The following is a 25,625-nucleotide window of genomic DNA, read 5'->3' as shown; positions in this document are numbered from 1 at the left end:
TGCTCTGTTCCTCCAGCTCCACGTTGTGTTGACTTTAGATTTGGTGTTATGTTACGAGGAAGGATTGTTAAATGGACTTGTAGTTAAGGATCCTCTTGGAAAGAGTGACTACAACATGCTGGAGTTTCAAATTCTAATTCAAAGTGTGAAGATAGAGTCACATACAAGAGTTTTAGTATTGGGCAAAGATAATTTATACAGGCCTATGAAAGGAATTGGTCTGATTGGACTGGACAAAAACATGTTGGTGCTTTTGAGGATGAGAGCAGTGAGATAATAATGGGGAAAAGTCAAACGGCAGAGGCTCCAAACCAATATTTTGTCTTTTTTATAGTGAAAAATAATTTCTTTTCAAAAACTACAGAGGAACTTGGTGAAATTATCATAAGTAGGGAGCAGCTACTAAGTAAACTGAGGGATTTTAAGTAGATAAATCCCTATGACCTAATGGCCTGCACCAGAGAGGTATTGGAGGAAGCAGCAATAGTAGGTACAACAGTTGTGATATTCCAAAATTCGCTCGACTCGGGAAAGATACCTGTGGATTGGAAACGTACTGATGTAACAACCTTTATTCCAAAAAGGAAATAGGCAAAAAAGTGAGAAACTGTAGACCAGTTAGTTTGACATCCTAGTTGGGAAGTTGCTGATATCCATTATAAAGGAGGATATAACTGAACGCTTGGAGAAAAACGAAGCTCAGTTCACCAGTGGCAGTGCATTTTGCGAAGGGCAAATCATGCTTGACAAACCTGCTGGAGTTCTTTTGATCACAGGGATCCAGTGGATATGGTAGACGTCCAGAAGGCGTTCGACAAGGTGCTGTGAAAAAGACTGGCCCAGAGGATAGATCCCAGTGGGTTAAGCTGGAGTGTTGGGCTTGATAGAGGGTTGGCTAACTGACACAGCAGAGGGTCAGGATAAGTGGGTCCTTCTCTGGAATGCAAACTGTAACTGATGGGGTGATACAGGGTTGAGTTCTTGAATCTCAGCTACTTACAATTTATATAAATCTGCAAGCAGGGACAGAGTGTAACATAGTAAAATTCGCAGATTGTACTAATAGGTGGGAAAGCAGGCAGTGATGAGAGGAGTTTATAGATAGGTGTTAATCGGCTAAGAGAATGGGTCAGAATCTGGCAGGTGGAGGTTAATGTGGATAACAGCAAGGTTATCCATTTTGGCCAGAAAAATAAATGGGTGAATTTATTATTTAAATGGGAAGCAGGTTCAAAGTGCAGCAGTATGAAGGGATCTGGGTGTCTGTACGTGAATGTCGGAAAGTGAGTATGCAATTTCAGCACATAAAAAGAAAGGCAAATGGAAACCAGCCCTTTTTTTGCAAAAGGACTGGATTATAAAATTGAAGAAGTGTTGTTACATTTATTTAAGGCATTTGTGAGACCATACTTGGAGTATTGTCCAGATTTGATCTCCTTACTTGACTAAGGACTTAGTGGCACTAGAGACAGTTCAGAGGAGGTTCACCAGATTGATTCCAGGGATGAAAGAGCTGTCATACAAGGTGTGGATGAATAGCTTGGACTTGCTGGAATTCAGAAGAATGAGGAGGGATCTGACTGAAGTGTTTAAAATGCTAAAGGGGATAGATAAGGTGGATGTTCAACAGATGTTTGCCCTTGTGGGATTGCCTTGAACAAGAGGTCATTAGATATAGAGCGAGACAAAATAAGTTCAGAACTGAGATGCATTTAGAGTTGTGAATCTGTGGAACTCACTGCACCAGAGTGTAGTGAAGGCAGAATCAATCAACAGATTCAGTTTAAAAAATAAAATTAGTAACAAAGCTATGAAAAGCTGATAAAGGGCTCGGGGAGCAGGCAGGGAAGTAGAGTTGAGGCCACAATAAGATCAGCTATGATTGTGCTAAATGGCAAATGGAGCTCAGCTGAACTGCCTGCTCCCGTTCCTAATTTCTGTGTTCCTAAAGTGAACTTTTGTGACCGACTGAAAATTCACTGAGCAATACAAATTGTGTTCAACATAATAAAATGTGAGGCTGGATGAACACAGCAGGCCCAGCAGTATCCCAGGAGCACAAAAGCTGACATTTCGGGCCTAGACCCTTCATCAGAGAGGGGGATGGGGTGAGGGTTCTAGAATAAATAGGGAGAGGGGGGGAGGTGGACCGAAGATGGAGAGAAAAGAAGGTAGGTGGAGAGGAGAGTATAAGTGGGGAGGTAGGGAGGGGATAGGTCGGTCCAGGGAAGAGGGACAGGTCAAGGAGGTGGGATGAGGTTAGTAGGTAGGAGATGGAGGTGTGGCTTGGGGTGGGAGGAAGGGATGGGTGAGAGGAAGAACTGGTTAGGGAGGCAGAGACAGGTTGGACTGGTTTTGGGATGCAGTGGTTGGAGGGGAAGAGCTGGGCTGGTTGTGTGGTGCAGTGGGGGGAGGGAACGAACTGGGCTGGTTTTGGGATGCGGTGGGGGAAGGGGAGATTTTGAAACTTGTGAAATCCACATTGATACCATTGGGCTGCAGGGTTCCCAAGCGGAATATGAGTTGCTGTTCCTGCAACCTTCGGGTGGCATCATTGTGGCACTGTAGGAGGCCCATGATGGACATGTCATCTAAAGAATGGGAGGGGGAGTGGAAATGGTTTGCGACTGGGAGGTGCAGTTGTTTATTGCGAACCGAGCAGAGGTGTTCTGCCCAGCTCTTCCCCTCCACCCACTGCATCCCAAAACCAGCCCAGTTCGTCCCCCTCCCCCCACTGCACCACACAACCAGCCCAGCTCTTACCCTCCAACCACTGCATCCCAAAACCAGTCCAACCTGTCTCTGCCTTCCTAACCTGTTCTTCCTCTCACCCATCCCTTCCTCCTACCTACTAACCTCATCCCACCTCCTTGACCTGTCCATCTTCCCTGGACTGACCTATCCCCTCCCTACCTCCCCACCTATACTCTCCTCTCCGCCTATCTTCTTTTCTCTCCATCTTCGGTCCGCCTCCCCCTCTCTCCCTATTTATTCCAGAACCCTCACCCCATCCCCCTCTCTGATGAAGGGTCTAGGCCCGAAACATCAGCTTTTGTGCTCCTGAGATGCTGCTGGGCCTGCTGTGTTCATCCAGCCTCACATTTTATTATCTTGGATTCTCCAGCATCTGCAGTTCCCATTATCACAAACTGCATTCACTTTGGCTAAGCATATTGCTGGCTGGGGCTCGTCCTTGTCCTCGTGATGTCGAGGTGCTAGTGTTGGCCTGGGGTGGACGAGGTCAGAAATCTCACAACATCAGGTTATGGTCCAACAGCTTTATTTGAAAACACAAGCTTTTGGATTCTTACTCCTCCTTCATGCGTTAATGAGAGAGGTAGTTTCAGGCACAGAGTTTGTAAGTTTAAAGATCAAAGGTTTGCATTTCTGTGGAAACTTGATGTCTGTATTGCTATGTTCAATAGCTCAATCTTCGTGGAAATTCTGTCCACTTTGAGCTGGCAATTGGTGTTGATGATAGCCATGATGTGGAGGTGCTGGAATGTAACTGATTTACGCAGAACATAGATTACCAAGTTCAGTTCCCGTTCTGTGCTAAGTAGTAGAACTTTACTCTGTTCCCAGTGCAGGTGACTTGTTACCTTCACTGGTAAGCCACTAGATAGTCATATTTGCAGAAAGAATATACACGTAAACCCTGATGTGAATGGGACCAGGCCCTATTGTGATATTTTGCATAAGTATCCCTGCATATATTTAATGCTTGAGCTAATGAAGAATGATGATATGCTACTGTGAGCATAGTATGGCAGGCTGTGTCAAGTTGTATGCTGAAACCACTGCCTGTCTGTCATTTCCTTAGTGGTTAGACCCATCAGTGAGAAACCTAATCAGAAATAATGGGAACTGCAGATGCTGGAGAATCGAAGATAACAGTGTGCAGCTGCATGAACACAGCAGGCCAAGCAGTATCTCAGGAGCACAAAAGCTGACGTTTCGGGCCTAGACCCTTCATCAGAGGGCACAAACTCTGAAGGGTCTAGGCCCGAAACATCAGCTTTTGTGCTCCTGAGATGCTGCTTGGCCTGCTGTGTTCATCCAGCTTCACACTTTGTTATAGTGAGAAACCTAATACTGACAACGTGCCGTATTCACTTTCCATATTGAGGCAGTAATTTGTGTTATGGTGAATAGTGTTTAGAACATAGAACAGTACAGGCCCTTTGGCCCACGATGCAGTGCTGACCTTTCATCCAACCAAGATCAATCTACCCTGCATACCCTAATTTTTACTATCCTTGATGTGCCTGTCCAAGAGTCGCTTAACAGTCTCTAAAGTATCTGACTCCACTACCACTGCCGCAGCGCATTCCACACGCCCACTGTTCTATGTGTAAAGAACCTACCTCTAACATCTCCCCTATACCTCCCTCCAATCACCTTAAAATTATGCCCCCTCATAATAGTCATTTCCGCTATGAGAGAAAGTCTGACTATCCGCTGTATCTATGCTTCTCGTCATCTTGTAAACCTCTATCAAGTCATCTCTCATCCTTCTTCATTTCAATGAAAAAAGCCCTAGCTCCCTCAAAGTTTTCTCATAAGACCTGCCCTCCAGCCCAGACAGCATCCTGGTAAATCTCCTCTCCACCCCCTCTGAAGCTTCTACATCTTTCCTATAATGAGGCGACCAGAACTGAACACAATATTCCAAGTGTGGTCTAACCAGAGTTTTATAGAGCTGCAGCATAACCTCGCGGCTCCATTCCCCTGCCAATGAAAGCCAACACACCGTACGTCTTCTTTACAACCCTATCAATTGGGTAGCAACTTTGAGGGATCTATGGATATGGACCCCAAGATCCCTCTGTTCCTTCACACTGCCAAGAATCCTGCCATTAGCCCTGTATTTTGCATTTAAATTTGACCTTCCAAAATGAATCACTTCACGCGTTTAGCTACTACATTCAACCAGAAATGCCAAGTGGGTCATCTGAGTCGTGTCCTGTTGTATCCAGGATCACAGATGTCAGTTTTAATCTAACAATGATCTGAAGTTGCTGGATATTGTGAAGTCTCTGGGCCCTGACATAGTTCTGGCAATTGCACTGAAGTGCTATCCTTCAGAACTAATTGCACCAATAGCTAAACTGTTCCAGTACAACTACAGCACTGGCATCTGCAACATGCAAAATTTCACAAAGAGCAAATGGATTCAGGTCAATCACAGCCTCATCAGGCTTCTCTTGATCGGTAGCAAGTTGGAGGTAGGTGTCATTAACAAAGCTACTGAGCAGCACTTTCACGCCAAAAGCCCTGCTCATTAGCACTTCTCTTTTAGTTCTACCATGGTCACTCAGCTCCTAACCTCGGTATAGCTTTGGTCTGAGTATAGACAAGAGAGCTCAATGTGAGTTTAGAATGATAGCCTTTGACATCAAGGCAATAAATGAATATGTCACCAACGAACTATGGCAGAACTAAGAGTTGGTGGGAATTGCGGAAAGCTATCCTACTTGACATTATTGGGTTTGCTGGAAGTTATTCATCTCCGCTCCAGGACATCTCTGCATGAGTTCCTTGGTAGTACCCTGGCCTGTGTATCTTCAGATGCTGCCACAATGACCTGCCCTCCGTCATAAAGTGAACTTTATGCAAATGTCAAGAATGTTCAGTGCTGCGCTTGTGCTTGCATACTGATGAGGGGCATGGACAACTTTCAGACTTCAGCTAATATGTGGCAAAAGTACCACACAAATGGTAGCATTTGAGTCCCCCACTGTTGGTGGGGAGGGGGGGTAAGAGAGAGAAAGCTTCTTGCTATCCACCTTGTCTATACCCCTCATGATATTGTAGACCTCAATCAGGTCCCCCCTCAATCTCTGTCTTTCTAATGAAAATAATCCTAATCTACTCAACCTTTCTTCATAGTTAGCACCCTCCATACCAGGCAACATCCTGGTGAACCTCCTCTGCACCCTCTCCAAAGCATCCACATCCTTTTGGTAATGTGGCGACCAGAGCTGTACACGGTACTCTAAATGTGGCCGAACCAAAGTCTTATACAACTGTAACATGACCTGCCAACTCTTGTACTCAATACCCCACCTAATAAAAAAAAAGCATGCTGTATGCCACCTTGACCACTCTATTGACCTGCGTTGCCACCTTCAGGGTACAATGGACCTGAACACCCAGATCTCTCTGTACATCAGTTTTCCCTCGGACTTTTCCGTTTACATTTTGCTCTTGAATTAGATCTTCTAAAATGCATCACCTCGCGTTTGCCCGGATTGAACTCCATCTGCCATTTATTTGCCCAACTCTCCAATCTATCTATATATTCTGCTGTAATCTCTGACAGTCTCCTTCACTATCTGCTACTCCACCAATCTTAGTGTCATCTGAAAACTTGCTCGTCAGACCACCTACACCTTCCTCCAAATCACTTACGTATATCACAAACAGCGGTCCCAGCACAGATCCCTGTGGAACGCCACTGGACACAGGTCTCTAATTTGAGGAACTCCCTTCCACTACCACTCTGTCTCCTGTTGCTTAGCCAGTTTTTATCCATCTAGCTAGCACACCCTGGACCCCAAGTGACTTCACTTTCTCCATCAGCTTGCCATGGGGAACCTTATCAAATGCCTTACTGAAGTCCATGTATATGGCATCTACAGCCTTTCCCACATCAATCAACTTTGTCATGTCCTCAGTGAATTCTATTAAGTTGGTAAGACATGACCTTCCCTACACAAAACCATGTTGCCTATCACTGATAAGCCCATTTTCTTCCAAATGGGAATAGATCCCATCCCTCAGTATCTTTTCCAGCAGCTTCCCTACCACTGACTTCAGGCTCACTGGTCGATGATTACCTGGATTATCCTTGCTACCCTTCTTAAACGAGGGGACAACCTTAGCAATTCTCCAGTCCTCCGGGACCTCACCCGTGTTTAAGGATGCTGCTAAGATATCTGTTAAGGCCCTGGCTACTTCCTCTCTTGCGTCCCTCAATAACCTGGGACAGATCCCATCCAGACCTGGGGACTTGTCCACCTTAATGTCTTTTAGGATACCCAACACTTCCTCCTCCCTTATGTCGACTTGACCTAGAGTAAACAAACACCTATCCCCAACCTCAGCATGTCATGTCCCTCTCCTTGGTGAATACTGATGCAAAGTACTTGTTAAGAATGTCACCCATTTTCACTGACTCAATGCATAACTTTCCTTCTTTGTCCTTAAGTGGGCCTATCCTTTCTCTAGTTACCCTCTTGCTCTTTATATATGAATAAAAGGCTTTGGGATTTTCCTTAACCACGTTTGCTAACAATACCTCATGTCCCCTCTTAGCCCTCAAAATTTCTCATTTAAGATTCGCCCTACATTCCAATATTCTTCCAAAGCTTTCTGTCTTCAGTCGACTAGGCCTTGTGTATGCTTTCTTTTTTCTCTTAGCTAGTCTCTCAATTTCACCTGTCATCCATGGCTCCCTAATCTGCCCTTTCTATCCCTCATTTTCACAGGAACATGTCTCTCCTGCACTCTAATCAACCTCTCTCTAAAAGCCTCCCACATATCAAATGTGGATTTACTTTCAAACAGTTTCTCCCAATCTACATTCCCTCGATCCTGCCGAATTTTGGCATGGTTGGCTAGCCTCCGGTTTAGAAGTCTTCCTTTAGGACCACTCTCAGCTTTGTCTATAAGTAATGTAAAACTTGCGGAATTGTGGTCACTATTTCCAAAGTAGTCCCCTACTGTAATTTCAACCACCTGGCTGGGCTCGTTCCCCAACACCAGGTCCAGTATGGCCCTTTCCCAAGTTGGACTACCTACATACATACTGCTCTAGAAAACCCTCCTCGACGTTCCTTACGAATGCTGCTCCATCTTGTCCCCTAACACTGAATCCCAGTCAATGTTGGGAAAATTAAAATATCCCATCACCACCACCCTGTTACTCCTACGCCTTTCCATAATCTGTTTACATATTTGTACCTCTATCTCATGCTCGCTGATGGCAGGCCTGTAGTACAGCCCCAGCATTGTTCCTGCACCCTTCCTTTTTCTGAGTTCTACCCATATTGCCTCACTGCTTAAGCCCTGCATCGTGCCCCCCTTCAGTACAGCTGTGATATAGTCTTTGACCAGTCGTGTTGAACTGCTATCGTCCATGTGGTGTAGGTAGATTTCAATGCTGTTGGGAAGGGAATGTCAAGATTTTGACCCAACGACAATGAAAGAACAGCAATATATTTCCAAGTCAGGATGGTGAGTGGTTTGGAGGGGATCTTGAAGATGGTGATGGTCCCACGTATCTGCATTTCTTGTCTTTCTAGGTGGCTGTGTTGTTGTCAAAGGTGTTGACTAAGCACCTTTGGCAATTTCTGCAGTGCATCTTGCAGTTAGTACCCGCTGCTGCAGAGTGTCACTGGAGGCAGCAGATGATTGGTACTACACCAAAAACAAGTGAACTGCTTTGTCCTGGATATTGTCGAGTTTTGAGAGTGTGATTGGAGCTGCACTCATCCAGGCATGTGGGGAATATTCCACCATATTCCTGGTTTGTATTTGGTAGGCTTTGGGGAGATGGCAGGTGAGTTGCTTGTTGTTGTATTCTTTGTTTCTGACCTGCTGTTGTGTTACTATATAGCAAATTCCGTTTCTGGTCAGTAGTAAATCTCCAAGATTTTAATTGTGGGATTTTCAGTAGCGGTAATTTCATTGAATGTCAAGTATCTCTTATTGTAGATGGTCATTGCTTGCATTTGTGTGGTATAAATGTAACTTGAATGCTGACGGAATTGCCGCAGTCAGTGTCAAAGCAGGAGATGCTGAGGATATTTTAAAATGAAAGTGGAAGTAGTTCTGGCTTTCTTCCTGTCTCAAACATTGTCCTGGTCTTTGCAGTGAGGACGAGCTTGATGGATTTGTAGTTTCTCATTCTCCGTCAGATAGTTTCTATTCCATATTCTTACCCAACTTAAATATAATAGCTGCAGGCATTGCAATGAGTGATACTGATAATTGTGTAGCCTAGACATGTGAAACTGTGAACAATTTGATGTTGCCAGTGCTGATATTGGTATGGCAATACTCTGGACCATTGCTTTTCTTCCTTCCTGATGTTGATAGGCAAGCCATTTTTTTGCCACAGATAGTAAAATCTTAATTTATTGCTGACAGTATTCCATGTTATGGTATGTTTGTGTGGCATTCAGTGTAGAGCAACTCCGAGGATTTGGCACAACTTTTTCTCACCTAAGATCTGAGACGAGATTGAAAGGAAGACAAGATAGTATAATGGTAATACCAACGGACTAGTAATTTAGAGTTTCCAGGTTAATGTTCTGTGTGCGTTTGAAACTCACCGTGATTGTGAAATTTTGTATTGAATTCAAAGTTTGGAATTAAGCTAACTTAGTGATCACTGTGTCAATTGCCATTTTTAAAAAATAAACAATTTGGTTCAATAATTTCCCTTTTAGGGAGAGTATGTCTCTGGCCTACATGTAACTCCAAACAACAGCGTAATTGCCCTGTGACAAATGAGAGTCAATAAGGGATAGTGATAAATGCTAGCATAGCCAGTGACTTTCACATTCCAGACATAAATTTTTTAAAAAATCTCTCTTTCAGTCTGTAGTGTAATGAACACCTAGGTGACCTGCAAGCATACAACAACAAAGAGAAGAATGTTATGCCAGTACATGATCTTGATTGCATTCACCGTGGATCTTTTAAAGGGTTTGGATGTTGCCTCTCATTGCTGACATTGTCCAACATGTCATTTTTAAAACAAAGGATATAACATTGACCAGCTTCAGCAAGGACCCAGACCTTTTGTCCATTGACTTAAATGGACTAGCTCTGCTTATATGGCCAAATGCTTTGGTTAGACTTAACCAAAATATGTAGTAATCTCATTTTCCTTATAGCATTTCTCTTGCTGGTTTAAAAAGATTATCTTCTCCTCCATCCATCTTCTACCTGTCTCTCCCTGTTTATTTCAGAACTCCCTTCCCCTCCCCCAATTCTAAAGAAGGGTCTAGGCCCAAAACGTCAGCTTTCCTGCTCCAATGATGCTGCTTGGCCTGCTATGTTCATCCAGCTCTACACCTTGTTATCTGTTATATCGCGCATCCATTAAATATCCTTTCTTCATTCTGAAAACACACTGGGATATGCTTTCAACCAACATCTACAGTCTGACAGGAGCGACATGATGTTCAGCAAGGATGTCTTGATAGTTGCAGGCTACCTGGTTTCAAAGTGTCACAATTTTCATGTCACACATTCTGGGGCACTGGCCTCACTATCACCAGGGACAGATGATTGTGATATCCGAAATAAAAACCAAAAGAACAGTAGATGCTGTAAATCAGGATCACATTCAAGGTTGCTGGAAAAGCTCAACAGGTCTGGCAGCATCTGTGAAGGAAAAAACAGTTAACGTTTCGTTAACTCCTTCTGAGGAAGGGTCACCAGATCCAAAACGTTAACTGTTTTTTCCTTCAGAGTTAACGTTTTGGATCTGGTGACCCTTCCTCAGGACAAGTTAACGAAACGTTAAATGTTTTTTCCTTCACAGATGCTGCCAGACCTGCTGAGCATTTCCAGCAACTTTGATTGTGACATCCTGTTTGATTTGTTCACACAGCATTGCACCAGCTCATACAGCTTTAGCCATGACATGTGAGATAATAGGTATGCTAATAGGCTCCTGCACTATGGGTTTGATATTTAATTTTGCCCTGACGGACTTCCTTTTCTCAAGTATTTCATTAATGATATGGTCTCCTGCGAGTACAACCCATTTTTTTCAATTGTATCTCATTTGATCATCCCCTCTACTCTGGCTTCGCTGATACATCTGTTTTATTTTTATTTTTTAATCCTATCGTAACCCCTGGCATTCCCTTTCTCAAAAGACCTTCTGGCAGAGATTTAACCAGTAGTAGCTTGTGTGTCATTGAGCAGTCTGATGGACTTTACTTGCTGTAACTCTTATTGCATTCAAAGTCAACTTGTTTGAGTCTCTGTAACTAAATGGAGTGGTTTGATCTACTTCAGTAATGGATTCTGTGCATGTTGAACATTCTAAGTAGTATCACCTGTCCTTTGTGAAGAAACTTCAAAGAAAAATATCTTTGACCACAAGTCCATCAGCAAGTGGTCAGCACATATCCTTGAGTCTCTGGAAAAAGGAGAGGGTAGATCCTACTGCATAGTTCCCTGAGCAGACTATCCGTCATGGTGGAGTATCTCATCACCAGAACATTCCCACAAGCACCAAGACGTCACTTGGCTGGTGTTGACCTGTGAGATCCTCCTTGTACATGCAATCACTGCTACTGCCCTTAAAGCAGCTGTGGGGGAATGAGACTGTAACACATCTCCCTCTGGAATGTGCCTTTGCAAAGGACATCTGGAGGAAGATGTAGTGGTTTGTCCCAAGCAGTTCAATGATACATGATTCTATGCTGTACAGTCTGTTCCCTGGGGTGCACACTGAGACACCACATGTGCCTGGAGGACCATCCACTCAGTGAAACGTGCTATTTGGTCTGCCTGAAACTTGTTGGTCTTCTAGAGCAAGGAGCTGACCTCCAACCGAATGTTGCTGACTGACAAGTTCTAAGGTCCAGGACAAAATGCTGAGCGATGCAGTAAAGCTTGGAGCAGCTGCCACCAAGGTGCAGTGGGTAAAAACCATTGCGTAAGAACTTTCTGGTGAAGTTAAATGGGGGTCTGTTCATTATTGGACCCTCCTGGTGCTACAAATGCATGTAATTATAGTCTTGTACAAGTAAGAGATGCCTCTGGTTTGTTTTATTGGATGGAGTCAAACTCCAGTATTTTGTTTCCCTGATATTCTTCTGTACAAAGCTGAGCTCTGTTTATAACTATATAATATTTTTATGAATAAAGTATATGTTTGAAATAAAAACATGGATCCCATGAGTGGTATAAATCTTGAGTCAGTTAGCATTTTTTCCTTCTCGTTTTTCAGTTATGTTGATTGTGTGGTATTATTGGAATGCTTAATAATCTGATAGAAACCAGCTTAACTGCTGGTTTAATTCCTATTGTACCTAATCCCTAGATTGCATTGTATCAAAATCATGAAATGCACTTGCATTGAGTTTAATCACTAGCTACAGGGCAAGTTCATTTAATAGTATGAGTCTGCACATACTCTTGTCTGACCTTGCACAAAATTCATTAATAAAGCAGACTACTGTTTCTGTTTATTCTAAATATCAGTTATGAAATTGCTATATGATATTTTAATTGGGATTTTATTTTGAAACTTTCTTTAGAATGTCGACTGATGGCCCACCAGAGAATGTGGTTCAGGACCAAGTCCGGTCACTGCTGGAGAATGAAAAGGTCAAACTTTGGGAGCCTCCTTACACAGCTGAAAATAAAGATGCTTCACCAGAGCTAAAAGTATGGTACAAGATAAATTACAATACCTGTAAGAAATATTTGCATGTTTCTAATGTAGTCACCAGCAGTGTCAGATTCCCTTTTGAAAGGGAAACTCCAGAACTATGGACAGCTTGCTGTTTAGTCAGAAAATGCTGTCTTTTCAGGGTATGTTGTTTCTGCTGTCTTAGTAATGTATTTGGAAGTCTGACTGTAAAAGTGTTTCAGCGGTTTTTGCCTTCTTTGGAATTATTCATTACACTTAAAGGTATGTTTTATAAATACAATTTTTATCTTAACATTGGCCCTGTATCCACAAAGAGAAAGCAGCTGGAAACAGCAGCACAAACATTCTTGTGCTGTGAACTTCATGCTTTGAATTGACAGAAATTGACAAAATATTTCCACCTAAGATACATAAGTGCAGTATTTGGAAAATTTTTATAAAGTGGAATACAGGTGGGTTCTTTTTTACCAACCATTAATGTCATCTGAAAATAGACAAAGAAAATTAGTTAATTTTTTAAAGTTTTATTTACAGAAGTGGTAGCCCCTTTTGCATTGACCTTAGCAACAGGGCATTTGCGCAGTATTATTGGCAAGAAGTCATGGATCAATTCTGCAAATTCTAGGGAGAAGAGAGTTTCAAATAAAACACATTTTACGAGTAATAATTGCTACCTTTTGTTTGGTAACAACCTCACAGCTGTTAGTGAAAACTTCCAGAGTGGTTGAGTGTTTAAGTGAAACAAAAAATAACATACTGCAGCTGATTGGTTTTTTAGTATTGTTTCATAAAATAAATTAACTAGCTGCACCCATAATCATGAATTTCATGAACTTTTCAATTCTCAAAACCTGACTATAGTTTGAAAACTTTCACCCATTATAACTTGCCCTGATAAATAAACATTGTCTCATTACAGTTATCAAAGTACAGTAAAGTAGACGTAAGCATGGACTGTTGACAAGTACCCTGTTTAATAATAAATATGGTTTTTAATCTTTTGGTAAACCAGTGGTATTAAGTTCTGAATATACTGTCTGTGAGAGTACTTGAACCAAATTCAGGAATTTTCAAAAAAAATTCAATTTTTCAAATTGTTTTTGGTTATGGGGAAAAGGCAGGAAACTAGACTAAGTAGATAGTTTCTCAAAGTTGAACCAGTCAGAGTTGAATGCCTTCTTTCTGTGCTATGTGATCCTAGAGTTTATAAATAAATCTTTGGATAGATCAGAAAGCAGTCACACTTTTGAAATTAAATCACATTGCCAATGCAATAAATGCATTTCTGCAACCATATGCTTAAACCTGTGCCTTGTGGGTGAACTGGGATTTCCCATAGTTACATTATCTTGTTTTCTACTATACTTATTTCAATTCTGGCTTTTTAAAGCACTCCACTTTAGAGAAGTAGAAAATGGATTGTGTTAAAAACATTATTTGGCTCAATGAATATTTACAGTTTTATCAGTTTGCAGCTTTTGGGCCACGTGCTGTACAGAATATATTCAAAGTGGCTTTGGCTTTGCTATTTAGCAGTAATAACCAAGTTAAGGGTAGTATTCAGTGCAGTCATTCAATCAAACCCTCATACTAAGAAAACCCAGTTTGTTGCCTGCCTGGTAGATTAGTGATTAACAGAAGCCTACACGTGAATTTAAGCGCAGTGCTGCAGTAGCTGGAAATCTGAAACAAACAATTCTGGAGAAATTCAGCAGGTTTGGCTGCATCTTTGGACAGAGGAATAGTTAAGAAACAGTTAAAATGTTAACTCTGTTTCTGTCACCACAGAAGCTGCTGGACCTGCTGAATTTCTTCAGCATTTACTTGAATGTGTTACTGATCAACACTTATGGCTTTTATATTATTGTGTTAGCATGAATTTTTAACCTTGTGTAGAGAATAAAAGTGATTCTTAAAAATAATATCTACCTTTTCCTTTTTTCCCATCAAGATTCTAGGTGAGAAATATGCATTACAGTTGTGCATTGATTTGAGTATGGTGGAAAATGTTCTTGAAAATTTGCGATGTAATTCACTGCAAGGCATAAATGCAAAAAAGACATTCGAGGACACTGGACTTGCAACAATTCGCATCCATTACACCAGTCATGTAAGTGACTCTTGTTTTTGTAATGGTGAAACTAATTAATGAACTCTGATCTGAAACATGGTTTATATCTGAGTGAGATAATGGGAACTGCAGATGCTGGAGATGCTCCTGAGATGCTGCTTGGCCTGCTGTGTTCATCCAGCCTCACATTTTGTTGTCTTATATCTGAGTGACACTTGTTCCTTCCCAGCCAAAATTACGTTTGCTACAATTGTTCACCTCTTATTGAAGAACCCTTTTTTACAAAAATACCCCAAGATGCTTGCTGAAAAATGCTTTTGCTTTGTACAGGGTACTTGCAGATTTTAGCAACTAGATTAAAACTGACTTTTTAACATTACTGGCTGTTCTCTTCAAAATTTTTAAAAGTCTACTGTTATTTGGAATATGTCAGTGAATGTGGTTTGAAGACTACTGTTTTTAATATTGCAGGCAAAAAGAAAAGAGAAAACTAAGTTGACAACGAAATTAAACATATCAGCCAAAGATCTGAGAGCTGAGTAAGTCCTGTGCCTGTTTGAGCTGTGAAGAATTGTATGGAAGATGTTTACAATCATCAGTTTAAGATTCGTGCCTTATAAAGTAAATGTGATAAATACACACTTATTGGCAAATAAATTTATTTGTATCTGCATCTACCGTTTAAGCTAAAACTTCATTCTCACTTTATTGAAATGTAATACAAAAAGAAAAGCTATTCTTTTGGAATTGGGCATTGCTATCAAGGCCAGTATTTATTATATTGCTGCTACAAATGTTAAAGTTTTACAAGGCAAAAATACAGGCTTTGATAAATGGACTGCAAACTAACATTGGTTTACTTTTATGCTGCTTATACTTGCACTGTGCTAGAAAATAGCCGCATGCTGAAATAAAACACAACTTTAGAAACTTAGGGTAGTAAGGCAAAACAACAATCTCTCAAAATAACAGAGACCCAGATGTCTTAAAACATCCATCTTGCTCAAATGATTCCTACCCTTCATTTCTTCACTCTGGGTTAGGCAATGGAAGATTGGACTACAAGTCTTTTATGGTCATGCTTTTTTTTGTTGTGAATTGCACCTCCATGGTTTTATTTTCATTCCTATACAGAATTGCGAAATTGACTGGAATGAATGAACAACATGTTAAACTCATAATGAACTCCAAAGTTCTTAAAATGGGTAAGTAGGTTACCATAGTGATAGCATTGTTCCATTCTAATAAGTCTGCAAAGAAAATCTATGTTAACCTCTCTTTAAAGCCCTTTAGAGAGTGACTTCCCCATGTTAATCACTGTCTGTGTTGTAATCCACAAGACAAGGCCTGTGAGACCTTTTTCCTTTGTTATGGATGCCTTGTTCACTCCAATAGATATAGTTACCTAAATAATAGGAATAGAAAACCTTAATAGGAAATCATTTTTTCATTGTTTTGGCACTGTCTCTTGTTTAATCTAAGTAACGATAGACAGTTTTCTGAAATTCCTTTAATGATGTTGCTCACTCATCATATCGCATCAAAACACAACTAAATCACAGAATTCAGCCTCAGATTCAATTATTTTGTTGCTCTGACTAGTAGAATTTACATGCTTACTGTATACTAAAACTTGCTCTGTTCAATTACTAAGCAGAAATCAGTAATCCTAAGAGTAGGAAAACTTAGACGGGGCCCCACCCATTCCAATAAATTTAAAGAAATGCCATGTCCCAATACACAAACTTAGTTCTGTATTTTTCTTGGTAAAAGTCTCATTTTATTTTTCAGATCGATCGCTTGCTGAACAGAATGTTAAAAATAATTCAATTATTATGGTTATGCAAATAACTCTGACTGAAGAAGAAGCAAAAGAACAGGAGACAATTTATCAAGCAGAGATGAAAGAATGGGATGAGAGGAAAGCCAAAATATCTAGGACCAGAAAGGGGGCTGAAATCTTAGCTCAGCATGGTAAGCTTGTCTTATTAAAAGAATTTGGGATAAAATTTCCTGTCCCCCATATGTTTATGGAACCAGTAATTAATTAATTACTGTCTGAATCATGTGTAATTTGTACCACGTCCTGAAATTCACTTGCCTTGTTACTAACCCCTTCAATATTCTGCCTGTAACAATTTCAATACATAGTGAGTGTATCAGCTAGGGATATGAAGGGGTGGTGTGAAGAAGAAAACAGTATTTTGTGAAAAGGAAGAGCAACAATTATTTTGCTTGTTTCCTAGCAACATATTAAAATATCTAAAGAATTCTAACAGCAAGGGAACAATTTATGCCAGTGCTGACTTCATCTGGGAAAGCAGATGACATAGCAATCCTTTTTCTGTGCTCTGAGATGAACAGGTTTCACCTACCCTGAAAATTAGCCAGTGTCCTCGGATTATATAGACAGGATGTGGACTCATAAGTTGGCTACGTAATATCTCATTATTCATTGTTTACTTAGAACACTTTATTTCTAGACACTTCTTTTTGAAGGGGTCATTGGAATGAATTGAATGAACATTTTTCTCTTCTAGGTGAAAATACAGATCTTAGTAACATTCCATACTTGGAGATTGCAGATCAGAAAGGGCGCCCAATCCCTATTCCTGCTGTGGAGAAAAAGGTAAGTGACTTGCATCTAATGAGCAAGTTTCAAAGATCATAATACAGTTTTTTTGAGTCTATCCTCTGACCTGCCCTTAAAGCTACAGTACTTTCACGGTTAGTTTAATTAAGTTTCTAGTTGACAGTTTGTCCCTAGGATGTTGATAGTGGGGATTCAGTGATGTTAGTAGCATGGGATGTCATGAACAATGGTTAAGTTCTCTTGGTGGAGATGGTCTTTGCCTGCCATTTTTGTAGCACGCATGTTACTTGCCACTTGTCAGCCCAAATCTGGACATTCCCAGGTCTTGCTGCGTTTGGATTTGGATTGTTTCAGTATCTATATATCTAAAGTTATGAAAGGTGCTGAACATTGTGTGAATAACCCCACTTCTGACCTTATGACGGAGGGAGGTCATTGAAGCAGCAGAATAAGGTGGAGGGGGTGCCTAGGATACTGCTTGAAGAATGCCTGCGCAAGTGTCCGGCAGCTGAGATACTGATCTCAAAAGCCCCAAGTATCGTTCTTTGTACTAGGGATGATTTCAACCAGTGGAGATTTTCCTCTTTTTTTTTTCCCCTATTTGACACCAGTTTTGCTCGGGCTCCTTAATGATATCCTTCACCTAATGCTGCCTTAATATCAAGGGCAGGTACTCTCCCCTTACCTCTGGAGGGCTTTTTGTCCATTTTTAAACAAAGTCAGAAGTGGCCCTGGCAGAAAGCAAGAAGTGTGTCAGCAAGCACATGTTGCTTGCAACACCTTTCATCACCTTGAATGATGTGGTGGTAATTGGCCCTGGGTTGGATTTGTCTTGCATTTATACCTGGGCAATTTGTAGCTGTACTGGATCAGCTCATCTAGGGGTGTGGTAAGTCCTTCAGGACCAATGCCGGAATATTGTCAGAGCTCGTTGTTTTTGCAGTATCCAGTGCCTCCAGCTCTTTTATTTGCTTTGAATCAGTAAATTGAATTGAATTAGGTCAGGACTGGCACATATGATGCTGGAGACCTCTGGCGGAGGTTGACTTGGATTGTCCATCTACACTTCTGGCTGAATATAGTTGCTGATACTTCAGCTTTGTTTTGCATGGACTTGCTGGACTCTGTCATTCAGAATGATATTTTGAGGAGCAACTACCTCCAGTTACTTTGTCCACCACCATTCATGACTCTGGATGTGAGTTTGCTCGCTGAGTTGGAAGGTGAGTTTTCAGACATTTCGTCACCATTCTAAGTAACATCAGTGAGCCTCCGACGAAGCACTGGTGTTATGTCCCGCTTTCTATTTATCTGGTTAGGTTTCCTTGGGTTGGTGATGTCATTTCCTGTTTTTTCTCAGGGGATGGTAGATCGGCTCCAAATCAATGTGTTTGTTGATGGAGTTCCAGTTGGAATGCCATGCTTCTAGGAATTCTCGTGCATGTCTCTGTTTGGCTTGTCCTAGGATGGATGTGTTGTCCCAATCAAAGTGGTGTCCTTCCTCATCTGTGTGTAAGGATACAAGTGATCGTGGGTCATGTCGTTTTGTGGCTAGTTGATGTTCATGTATCCTGGTGGCTAGCTTTCTGCCAGTTTGTCCAATGTAGTGTTTGTCACAGTTCTTGCAAGGTATTTTTGTAGATGACGTTTGTTTTGTTTGTTGTCTGCATAGGGTCTTAAGTTCACTAGCTGCTGTTTTAGTGTGTTAATGAAATGTGAGGCTGGATGAACACAGCAGGCCCAGCAGCATCTCAGGAGCACAAAAGCTGACGTTTCGGGCCTAGACCCTTCATCAGAGAGGGGGATGGGTTGAGTGTTCTGGAATAAATAGGGAGAGAGGGGGAGGCGGACTGAAGATGGAGAGAAAAGAAGATAGGTGGGGAGGTAGGGAGGGGATAGGTCAGTCCAGGGAAGACAGGCAGGTCAAGGAGGTGGGATGAGGTTAGTAGGTAGGAGATGGAGGTGCGGCTTGGGGTGGGAGGAAGGGATGGGTGAGAGGAAGAACAGGTTAGGGAGGCAGAGACAGGTTGGACTGGTTATGGGATGCAGTGGGGGGGGGGGGGAGGGGATGAACTGGGCTGGTTTTGGGATGCAGTGGGGGAAGGGGAGATTTTGAAGCTGGTGAAGTCCACATTGATACCACTGGGCTGCAGGGTTCCCAAGCGGAATATGAGTTGCTGTTCCTGCAACCTTCAGGTGGCATCATTGTGGCACTACAGGAGGCCCATGATGGACATGTCATCTAAAGAATGGGAGGGGGAGTGGAAATGGTTTGCGATTGGGAGGTGCAGTTGTTTATTGCGAACCGAGCAGGGGTGTTCTGCAAAGCGGTCCCCAAGCCTCCGCTTGGTTTCCCCAATGTAGAGGAAGCCACACCAGGTACAGTGGATGCAGTATACCACATTGGCAGATGTGCAGGTGAACCTCTGCTTAATGTGGAAAGTCATCTTGGGGCCTGGGATAGGGGTGAGGGCGGAGGTGTGGGGGCAAGTGTAGCATTTCCTGCGGTTGCAGGGGAAGGTGCCGGGTGTGGTGGGGTTGGAGGGCAGTGTGGAGTGAACAAGGGAGTCATGGAGAGAGTGGTCTCTCCGGAAAGCAGACAAGGGTGGGGACGGAAAAATGTCTTGCGTGGTGGGGTCGGATTGTAGATGGCAGAAGTGTCGGAGGATGATGCGTTGTATCCGGAGGTTGGTGGGGTGGTGTGTGAGAACGAGGGGGATCCTCTTTGGGCGGTTGTGGCGGTGGCGGGGTGTGAGGGATGTGTTGCGGGAAATGCGGGAGATGCGGTCAAGGGCGTTCTCGATCACTGTGGGGGGCAAGTTGCAGTCCTTGAAGAACTTGGACATCTGGGATGTGCGGGAGTGGAATGCCTCATCCTGGGAGCAGATGCGGCGGAGGCGGAGGAATTGGGAATAGGGAATGGAATTTTTGCAGAAGGGTGGGTGGGAGGAGGTGTATTCTAGGTAGCTGTGGGAGTCGGTGGGCTTGAAATGGACATCAGTTACAAGCTGATTGCCTGAGATGGAGACTGAGAGGTCCAGGAAGGTGAGGGATGTGCTGGAGATGGCCCAGGTGAACTGAAGGTTGGGGTGGAAGGTGTTGGTGAAGTGGATGAACTGTTCGAGCTCCTCTGGGGAGCAAGAGGCAGCGCCGATACAGCCATCAATGTAATGGAGGAAGAGGAGGGGTTTGGGGCCTGTGTAGGTGCGGAAGAGGGACTGTTCCACGTAACCTACAAAGAGGCAGGCATAGCTGGGGCCCATGCGGGTACCCATGGCCACCCCCTCAGTCTGTAGGAAGAGGGAGGAATCGAAAGAGAAGTTGTTGAGGGTGAGGACGAGTTCAGCTAGGCGGATGAGGGTGTCGGTGGAGGGGGACTGGTCGGGCCTGCGGGACAGGAAGAAGCAGAGGGTCTTGAGGCCATCTGCATGCGGAATACAAATGTATAGGGACTGGACGTCCATGGTGAAAATGAGGTGTTGGGGGCCAGGGAATTTGAAGTTGTCAAGGGCGTGGGTGGTGTCACGGACGTCGGTAGGGAGTTTCTGGACCTTTTTTTCAGTGTGTTGGTGGGTTTGTGGGCTACCCTGATGCCAAGAGGTCAGAGTTGTCTGGCAGTCATTTCGGAAATGTCTTTGATGTAGGGGAGAGTGGTTATGGTTTCTGAGCTCGTTTTGTCTGTTTGTTTGGGTTTATTGCTGAGGAATTGGCAGACTGTGTTCATAGGGTACCCATTCTTTTTGAATACGCTGTATAGGTGATTTTCCTCTGTGCTGCAGTGTGTGGTGGCTCGTTGGAATCATATTCTAATGCAGCTTTGTTTGTGGGTGTTGGGATGGTTGCTCCTGTAGTTCAGTATTTGGTCCGTGTATGTTGTTTTCCTGTAGACGCTGGTTTGAAGTTCCCCATTGGCTGTTCGCTCTACTGTGACATCTAGGAATGGCGGTTTGTTGTTGTTTTCCTCCTCTTTTGTGAATGTTATGCCCGTAAGGGTATTATTGATGGTCTTGAAGGTTTCCTCTAATTTGTTTTGTTTAGTGACTGTTCGTGACTGGATTTGACAGAGCTTAAGATCTGATCTAACTGGTTGTGGATTGCTGAGCTTGTTCTGTCACCTGTTGCTTGTGCTATTTTCATGCAAGTAGTCGATTGGTATAGCTTCACCAGATTGGCTTGTTTTTAGGAATGTCTGGTGCTGCTCCTGGCATGTTCTTCTGCACTCTTGGAGCCTTGTCTGGGCCCCTTACGTGCTGGTAATGGGAGATTAAGACAGGCCATAAGGTTCCAGATGAGTACAGTTCTGCTGTTGCTGATGTCCAGACTTGAGATGTTGGACCTATTTGAAACCCATCCCAATCGGCATTGTGGTAATGCTGTATGACACAGCTGCTGCCTGTCAGGGATGGTGATGGTGTTGCTTGAAATCTTAAGATGGTCATGCCCATGTAATTGCATGTCAGAATTTTGCTTGGTGACCATGCCTTCAGTTTTTTGAATTTGCACGTTTTATCTACTCCACCTCTACCATCTTTAAGATACTATATAAATATTTTAATTCAAACAAGCGTTCAGTCACTTCACCTGATACCTATGTGTAAGTGGCAGACGTTCACTTGTAGTTCTCCTATTGCAGCATCTTGATATTTCATTAAGTTTTCAAGGAAAACTCCAAGGCTTTTTCCACGTATGTGAGGAATAAGAGAATTCACAGAAGAAGGGTAGAGCCGATCCAGGATTATAAAGGGAATTTGTGCACAGAGCCTAAAGAGATAGGAGAGGTCCTTAATGAATACTTTTTTTTCAGTATTCACAACTGATGGACCTAGTTGTAGGGGAAGACAATGTGAAACTGGCTGGTAGGCGAGAGGAGGAAGATGTTAGTAAGGAAGATGTGCTAGGACTTTTGAGAAAGTTGATGATAGCTAAGTCCCCCGGCCCTGATGGGATTCATCCAAGGATTCTATGGGAAGCGAGGGAAGAGACTGCAGGGCCTTTAACGATGATCTTTTCATCCTCACTGTCCACTGGTATAGTGCAGGGAATAAAAGGGAATAGGGATAACCTTGGAAATTACAGGCCAGTTAGTCTTATGTCAGTGGTGGGCAGATTATCGGAAAGGGCTCTGAGACTTAGGATTTATGATAACTTGAATATGCACAGTTTGATTTGTGATAGTCCGCATGGATTTGAGGGGTAGATTATGCCTCTCAAACCTAATTGAATTCTTTGAAGAGGTGACCAAATGTGGATGAAGGTAGAGCAGTGGATGTGGTATACATGGATTTAAGTAGGGCATTTGATAAGGTTCCCCATGGTAGGCTCATGTGGAAAGTAAGGCAGCATTGGATAGGGGGAAATGTGGCAGATTGGATTCAGAATTGGCTGACCCTTAGACAAAGGGTGGTAGTGGATGGAAAACATTCAACATGGTGCTCAGTTACGAGTCGTGTACCACAAGGATCTGTTCTGGGTCCTCTTCTATTTGTGATTTTTGTAAGTGATTTGGATGGAGGAGTGGAAGGGTGGATCAGCAAGCTCAGGGACGATACAAAGGTGGGTTGTGTTGTGGATGGTGTGGAGGGCTGTTCTAGGTTACAAACAGACATTGATAGGATGCAGAGCTGGGCTGAGAAGTGGCAGATGGAGTTTAACCCTGAAAAGTATGAGGTGATTGACTTTGAAAGGGCAAACTTGAAAGCAGATTACAGGGCTAACAGATTCTTGGCAATGTGGAGGAGCAGAGGGATCTTGTGGTTTGTGTTCACGGTTCCCTGAAAGCTGCCACCCAGGTGGATAGAGTTGCTCAGAAGGCGTATGGTGTTTGCTTTCATTTAATAGAGGGATTGATTTCAAGAGCCCCGAAGTCATGCTCCAGCTGTACAAAAGCCTGGTTTGGCCACATCTGGAGTATTGTGTCCAGTTCTGATCACCTCATCACATGAAAGATATGAAGGTGCAGAGGAGATTTACCAGGATGTTGCCTAGAATGAAGGGAAGGTCTTAACGAGGAAAGGTTGAGAGGGGTAGGGCTTTTCTCTTTAGAATGACAAGGGATGAGAGGTGACTTGATAGAGGTGTACAAAATGATGAGAGGTATAGATAGAATAGACACCAGAGATGTTTTCCTAGGGTGGATGTAGCTTTTAACAGGGGGCATAGTTTTAAAGTGAGTGGAAGTAGATATCGGGAAGACGTCAGAGGTAGGCTCTTTACTCAGAGTGGTCAAAGCATGGAATGCATTGCCAGAGAGGGAAGTGGAGTCGGCCTCATTAGTGTCATTGAAGCGACTATTAGATGTATGGATGATAACATAAGGTAGGGGTGGAGGTTAGATAGACTTTAGGATGCAGTTAAAATTTTGGCACAACATTATGGGCCGAAGGTCCTGTACTGTGCTGTACTATTGTAAGTTAAACGTGCTATATCAACATAGCAACGTTACCAAAACCTACGTTCTCTATTGCTTCAAATATTACATCCTGTTTTATTCTCCGCCCCCCCCACCCCACCTTTTTGTTTTGAAAAAAACGCAGATTTGACGGATTTGCTGTCTAGCTGTTAATGTCCATATGCCCAACTCAACCAGTTTTGCATTAAGGCTTTTAATTCAATTCCTGTTTGATTGTTTCCTAGGCACTATTGTTAGCTATGACGCTACATGAAAAAGGCAGAGCATTTATGAAGAAGAAAGATTATGCTTCAGCGCTGTTGTATTTGTTGGATTCTGATGAAGAATTTGGGTAATGCTCTTTTTATATTTTATTTCTCACTAAATTATTTTTATATTTGTCAATAAAGCATGCTATGTTTAATATCCATCTAAAAATTCATTTTTGCTATGGTATGTTGTAGAAGTGTTTTTCCTACTTGCACTTATGTCCTGTACCTTCCAGAACTTGATTTTTAATTTGTTCCTGTTGCAAGAGTTTCTGCACTTTTTCTAATTATTTTATTTAGTCATTGTTTTCAGAAACAAACATTTTCAGTCATTGAGTTGAATTTCTGTTCTGCAAATTACTGATTAATTTTCCCCATTGGGATTTTTTTTGTTCAAGGGAATTTTGATGGCTAGGTCAGCGTTTATTGTCCATCCTTAATTAGAGCCATAGAGATGTACAACACGGAAGTATACCCTTTTTGGTTCAATTCATCCATGCCAACCAGATACCCCAAATTAATCTAGTCCCTTTGCCAGCATTTGACCCATATCCTTCTAAACCTTTCTTATTCTATATGCATCCACATACACTTTCAATATTGTAATTGTTCCAACTGCAGCACATTCCATGCACGCACCAGCTTCAGCCCTGAAAAAGGTTGCCCCTGGATGTCGTCTTTTCTTTATTATGCTATTTATATATTATAAATCTTTCCTGTCTCACCCCTCTCACCTTTAAATCCACACCCTCTAGATTTGGGGAAAAGACCTTATCTATTCACCCTATCCATGCCCCTCTAATTTTATAAATTTTCATAAGGTCAATCCTCAGCTTCCGATGCTCCAGGGAAAGCACATCTGTATATGTTTCTGTATAGTGCAAACCCTCCAACCCTGGCAACAGCCTTTTTTGTAATTTTTCTTTTTAAAATAGAATCCCCACTGTGTAGAAACAGACCATTTGGCCCAACAAGGCCACACCAACTCTCAGAGTATCCCACATAGACCCACATACCCCTACCCTATATCCCTGTAAGCCTGTATTTCCTGTGGCCAATCCACCTAACCTGCTCCTCTTTTGACTGTGGGAGGAAACCAGAGCACCCAATGAAAATCCCTACACAGTCATCTGAGGCTGTAAGTCTTTTCTGAACCCTTTCAAGTTTCACATCATCCTCCCTGTAGCAGGGAGACCAGAATTGCATACAGTATTCCAGCCGCAACATGACCTCCCAACACCTCAGGAAGGACATACTGGTGCTGGAGCGTGTCCAGCGGAGATTCACACAGTTGATCCCTGGAATGGTAGGTTTAACGTACGATGAATGGCTAAGGATCCTGGGATTGTATTCATTAGAGTTTAGAAGGTTGAGGGGAGATCTAAAAGAAACTTACAAGATAATGTATGGCTTAGAAAGAGTGGACTCTGGGAAGTTGTTTCTGTTAGGTGGGGAGACTAGGACATGTGGGCACACCCTTAGAATTAGAGGGGGTAAGTTTTTAAAATGGAAATGAGGAGACATTTCTTCAGCCAGAGTGGTGGGCCTGTGGAATTCATTGCCACGGAGCGCAGTGGAGGCTGGGACATTAAACGTCTTCAAGGCAGAGATTGATAAATTCTTGATCTCACAAGGAATCAAGGGCTATGGGGAGAGTGCAGGGAAGTGGAGTTGAAATGCCCATCAGCCATGATTAAATGGTAGAGTGGACTCGATGGGCTGAATGGCCTTACTTCCACACCTATGTCTTATGGTCTATGCTCAATGCATTTACCAATAAATGCGACCGTACCAAATGCCAGCATCCCCACCTTGTCTACATGTAGCTCCAATTTCAAGGAATTATGAACCTACACCCCAAGGTCTCTTTGTTCAACAATACTCCCTGGGATCTT

The 25,625-nt window shown here is 42.7% G+C and overlaps 1 protein-coding gene across 9 annotated transcripts in view; it reads left to right on the top strand.

The window, feature by feature from the left end:
* The window catches only part of LOC125467353 (NEDD8 ultimate buster 1), a 50,949-nt gene that overhangs the window by 9,248 nt on the left and 16,076 nt on the right, over window positions 1-25,625 (top strand). For all 9 annotated transcript variants that reach the window (XM_048563116.2, XM_048563107.2, XM_048563099.1 and 6 more), the window contains exons 2-8: window positions 12,294-12,423; window positions 14,361-14,519; window positions 14,952-15,019; window positions 15,615-15,685; window positions 16,272-16,454; window positions 17,021-17,109; window positions 23,707-23,813. In XM_048563116.2, coding sequence (XP_048419073.1) covers window positions 12,295-12,423; window positions 14,361-14,519; window positions 14,952-15,019; window positions 15,615-15,685; window positions 16,272-16,454; window positions 17,021-17,109; window positions 23,707-23,813 — 806 coding nt within the window. In that variant the 5' untranslated portion in view covers window position 12,294. The remainder of the gene's footprint in view (window positions 1-12,293; window positions 12,424-14,360; window positions 14,520-14,951; window positions 15,020-15,614; window positions 15,686-16,271; window positions 16,455-17,020; window positions 17,110-23,706; window positions 23,814-25,625) is intronic.

This window comes from Stegostoma tigrinum, chromosome 2, assembly GCF_030684315.1.
Source record: "Stegostoma tigrinum isolate sSteTig4 chromosome 2, sSteTig4.hap1, whole genome shotgun sequence".
Lineage (NCBI taxonomy): Eukaryota > Metazoa > Chordata > Chondrichthyes > Orectolobiformes > Stegostomatidae > Stegostoma > Stegostoma tigrinum.
The sequence above is the reverse complement of the archived record's forward strand: the minus strand, read 5'-3'. Positions and strand labels throughout refer to the sequence as shown.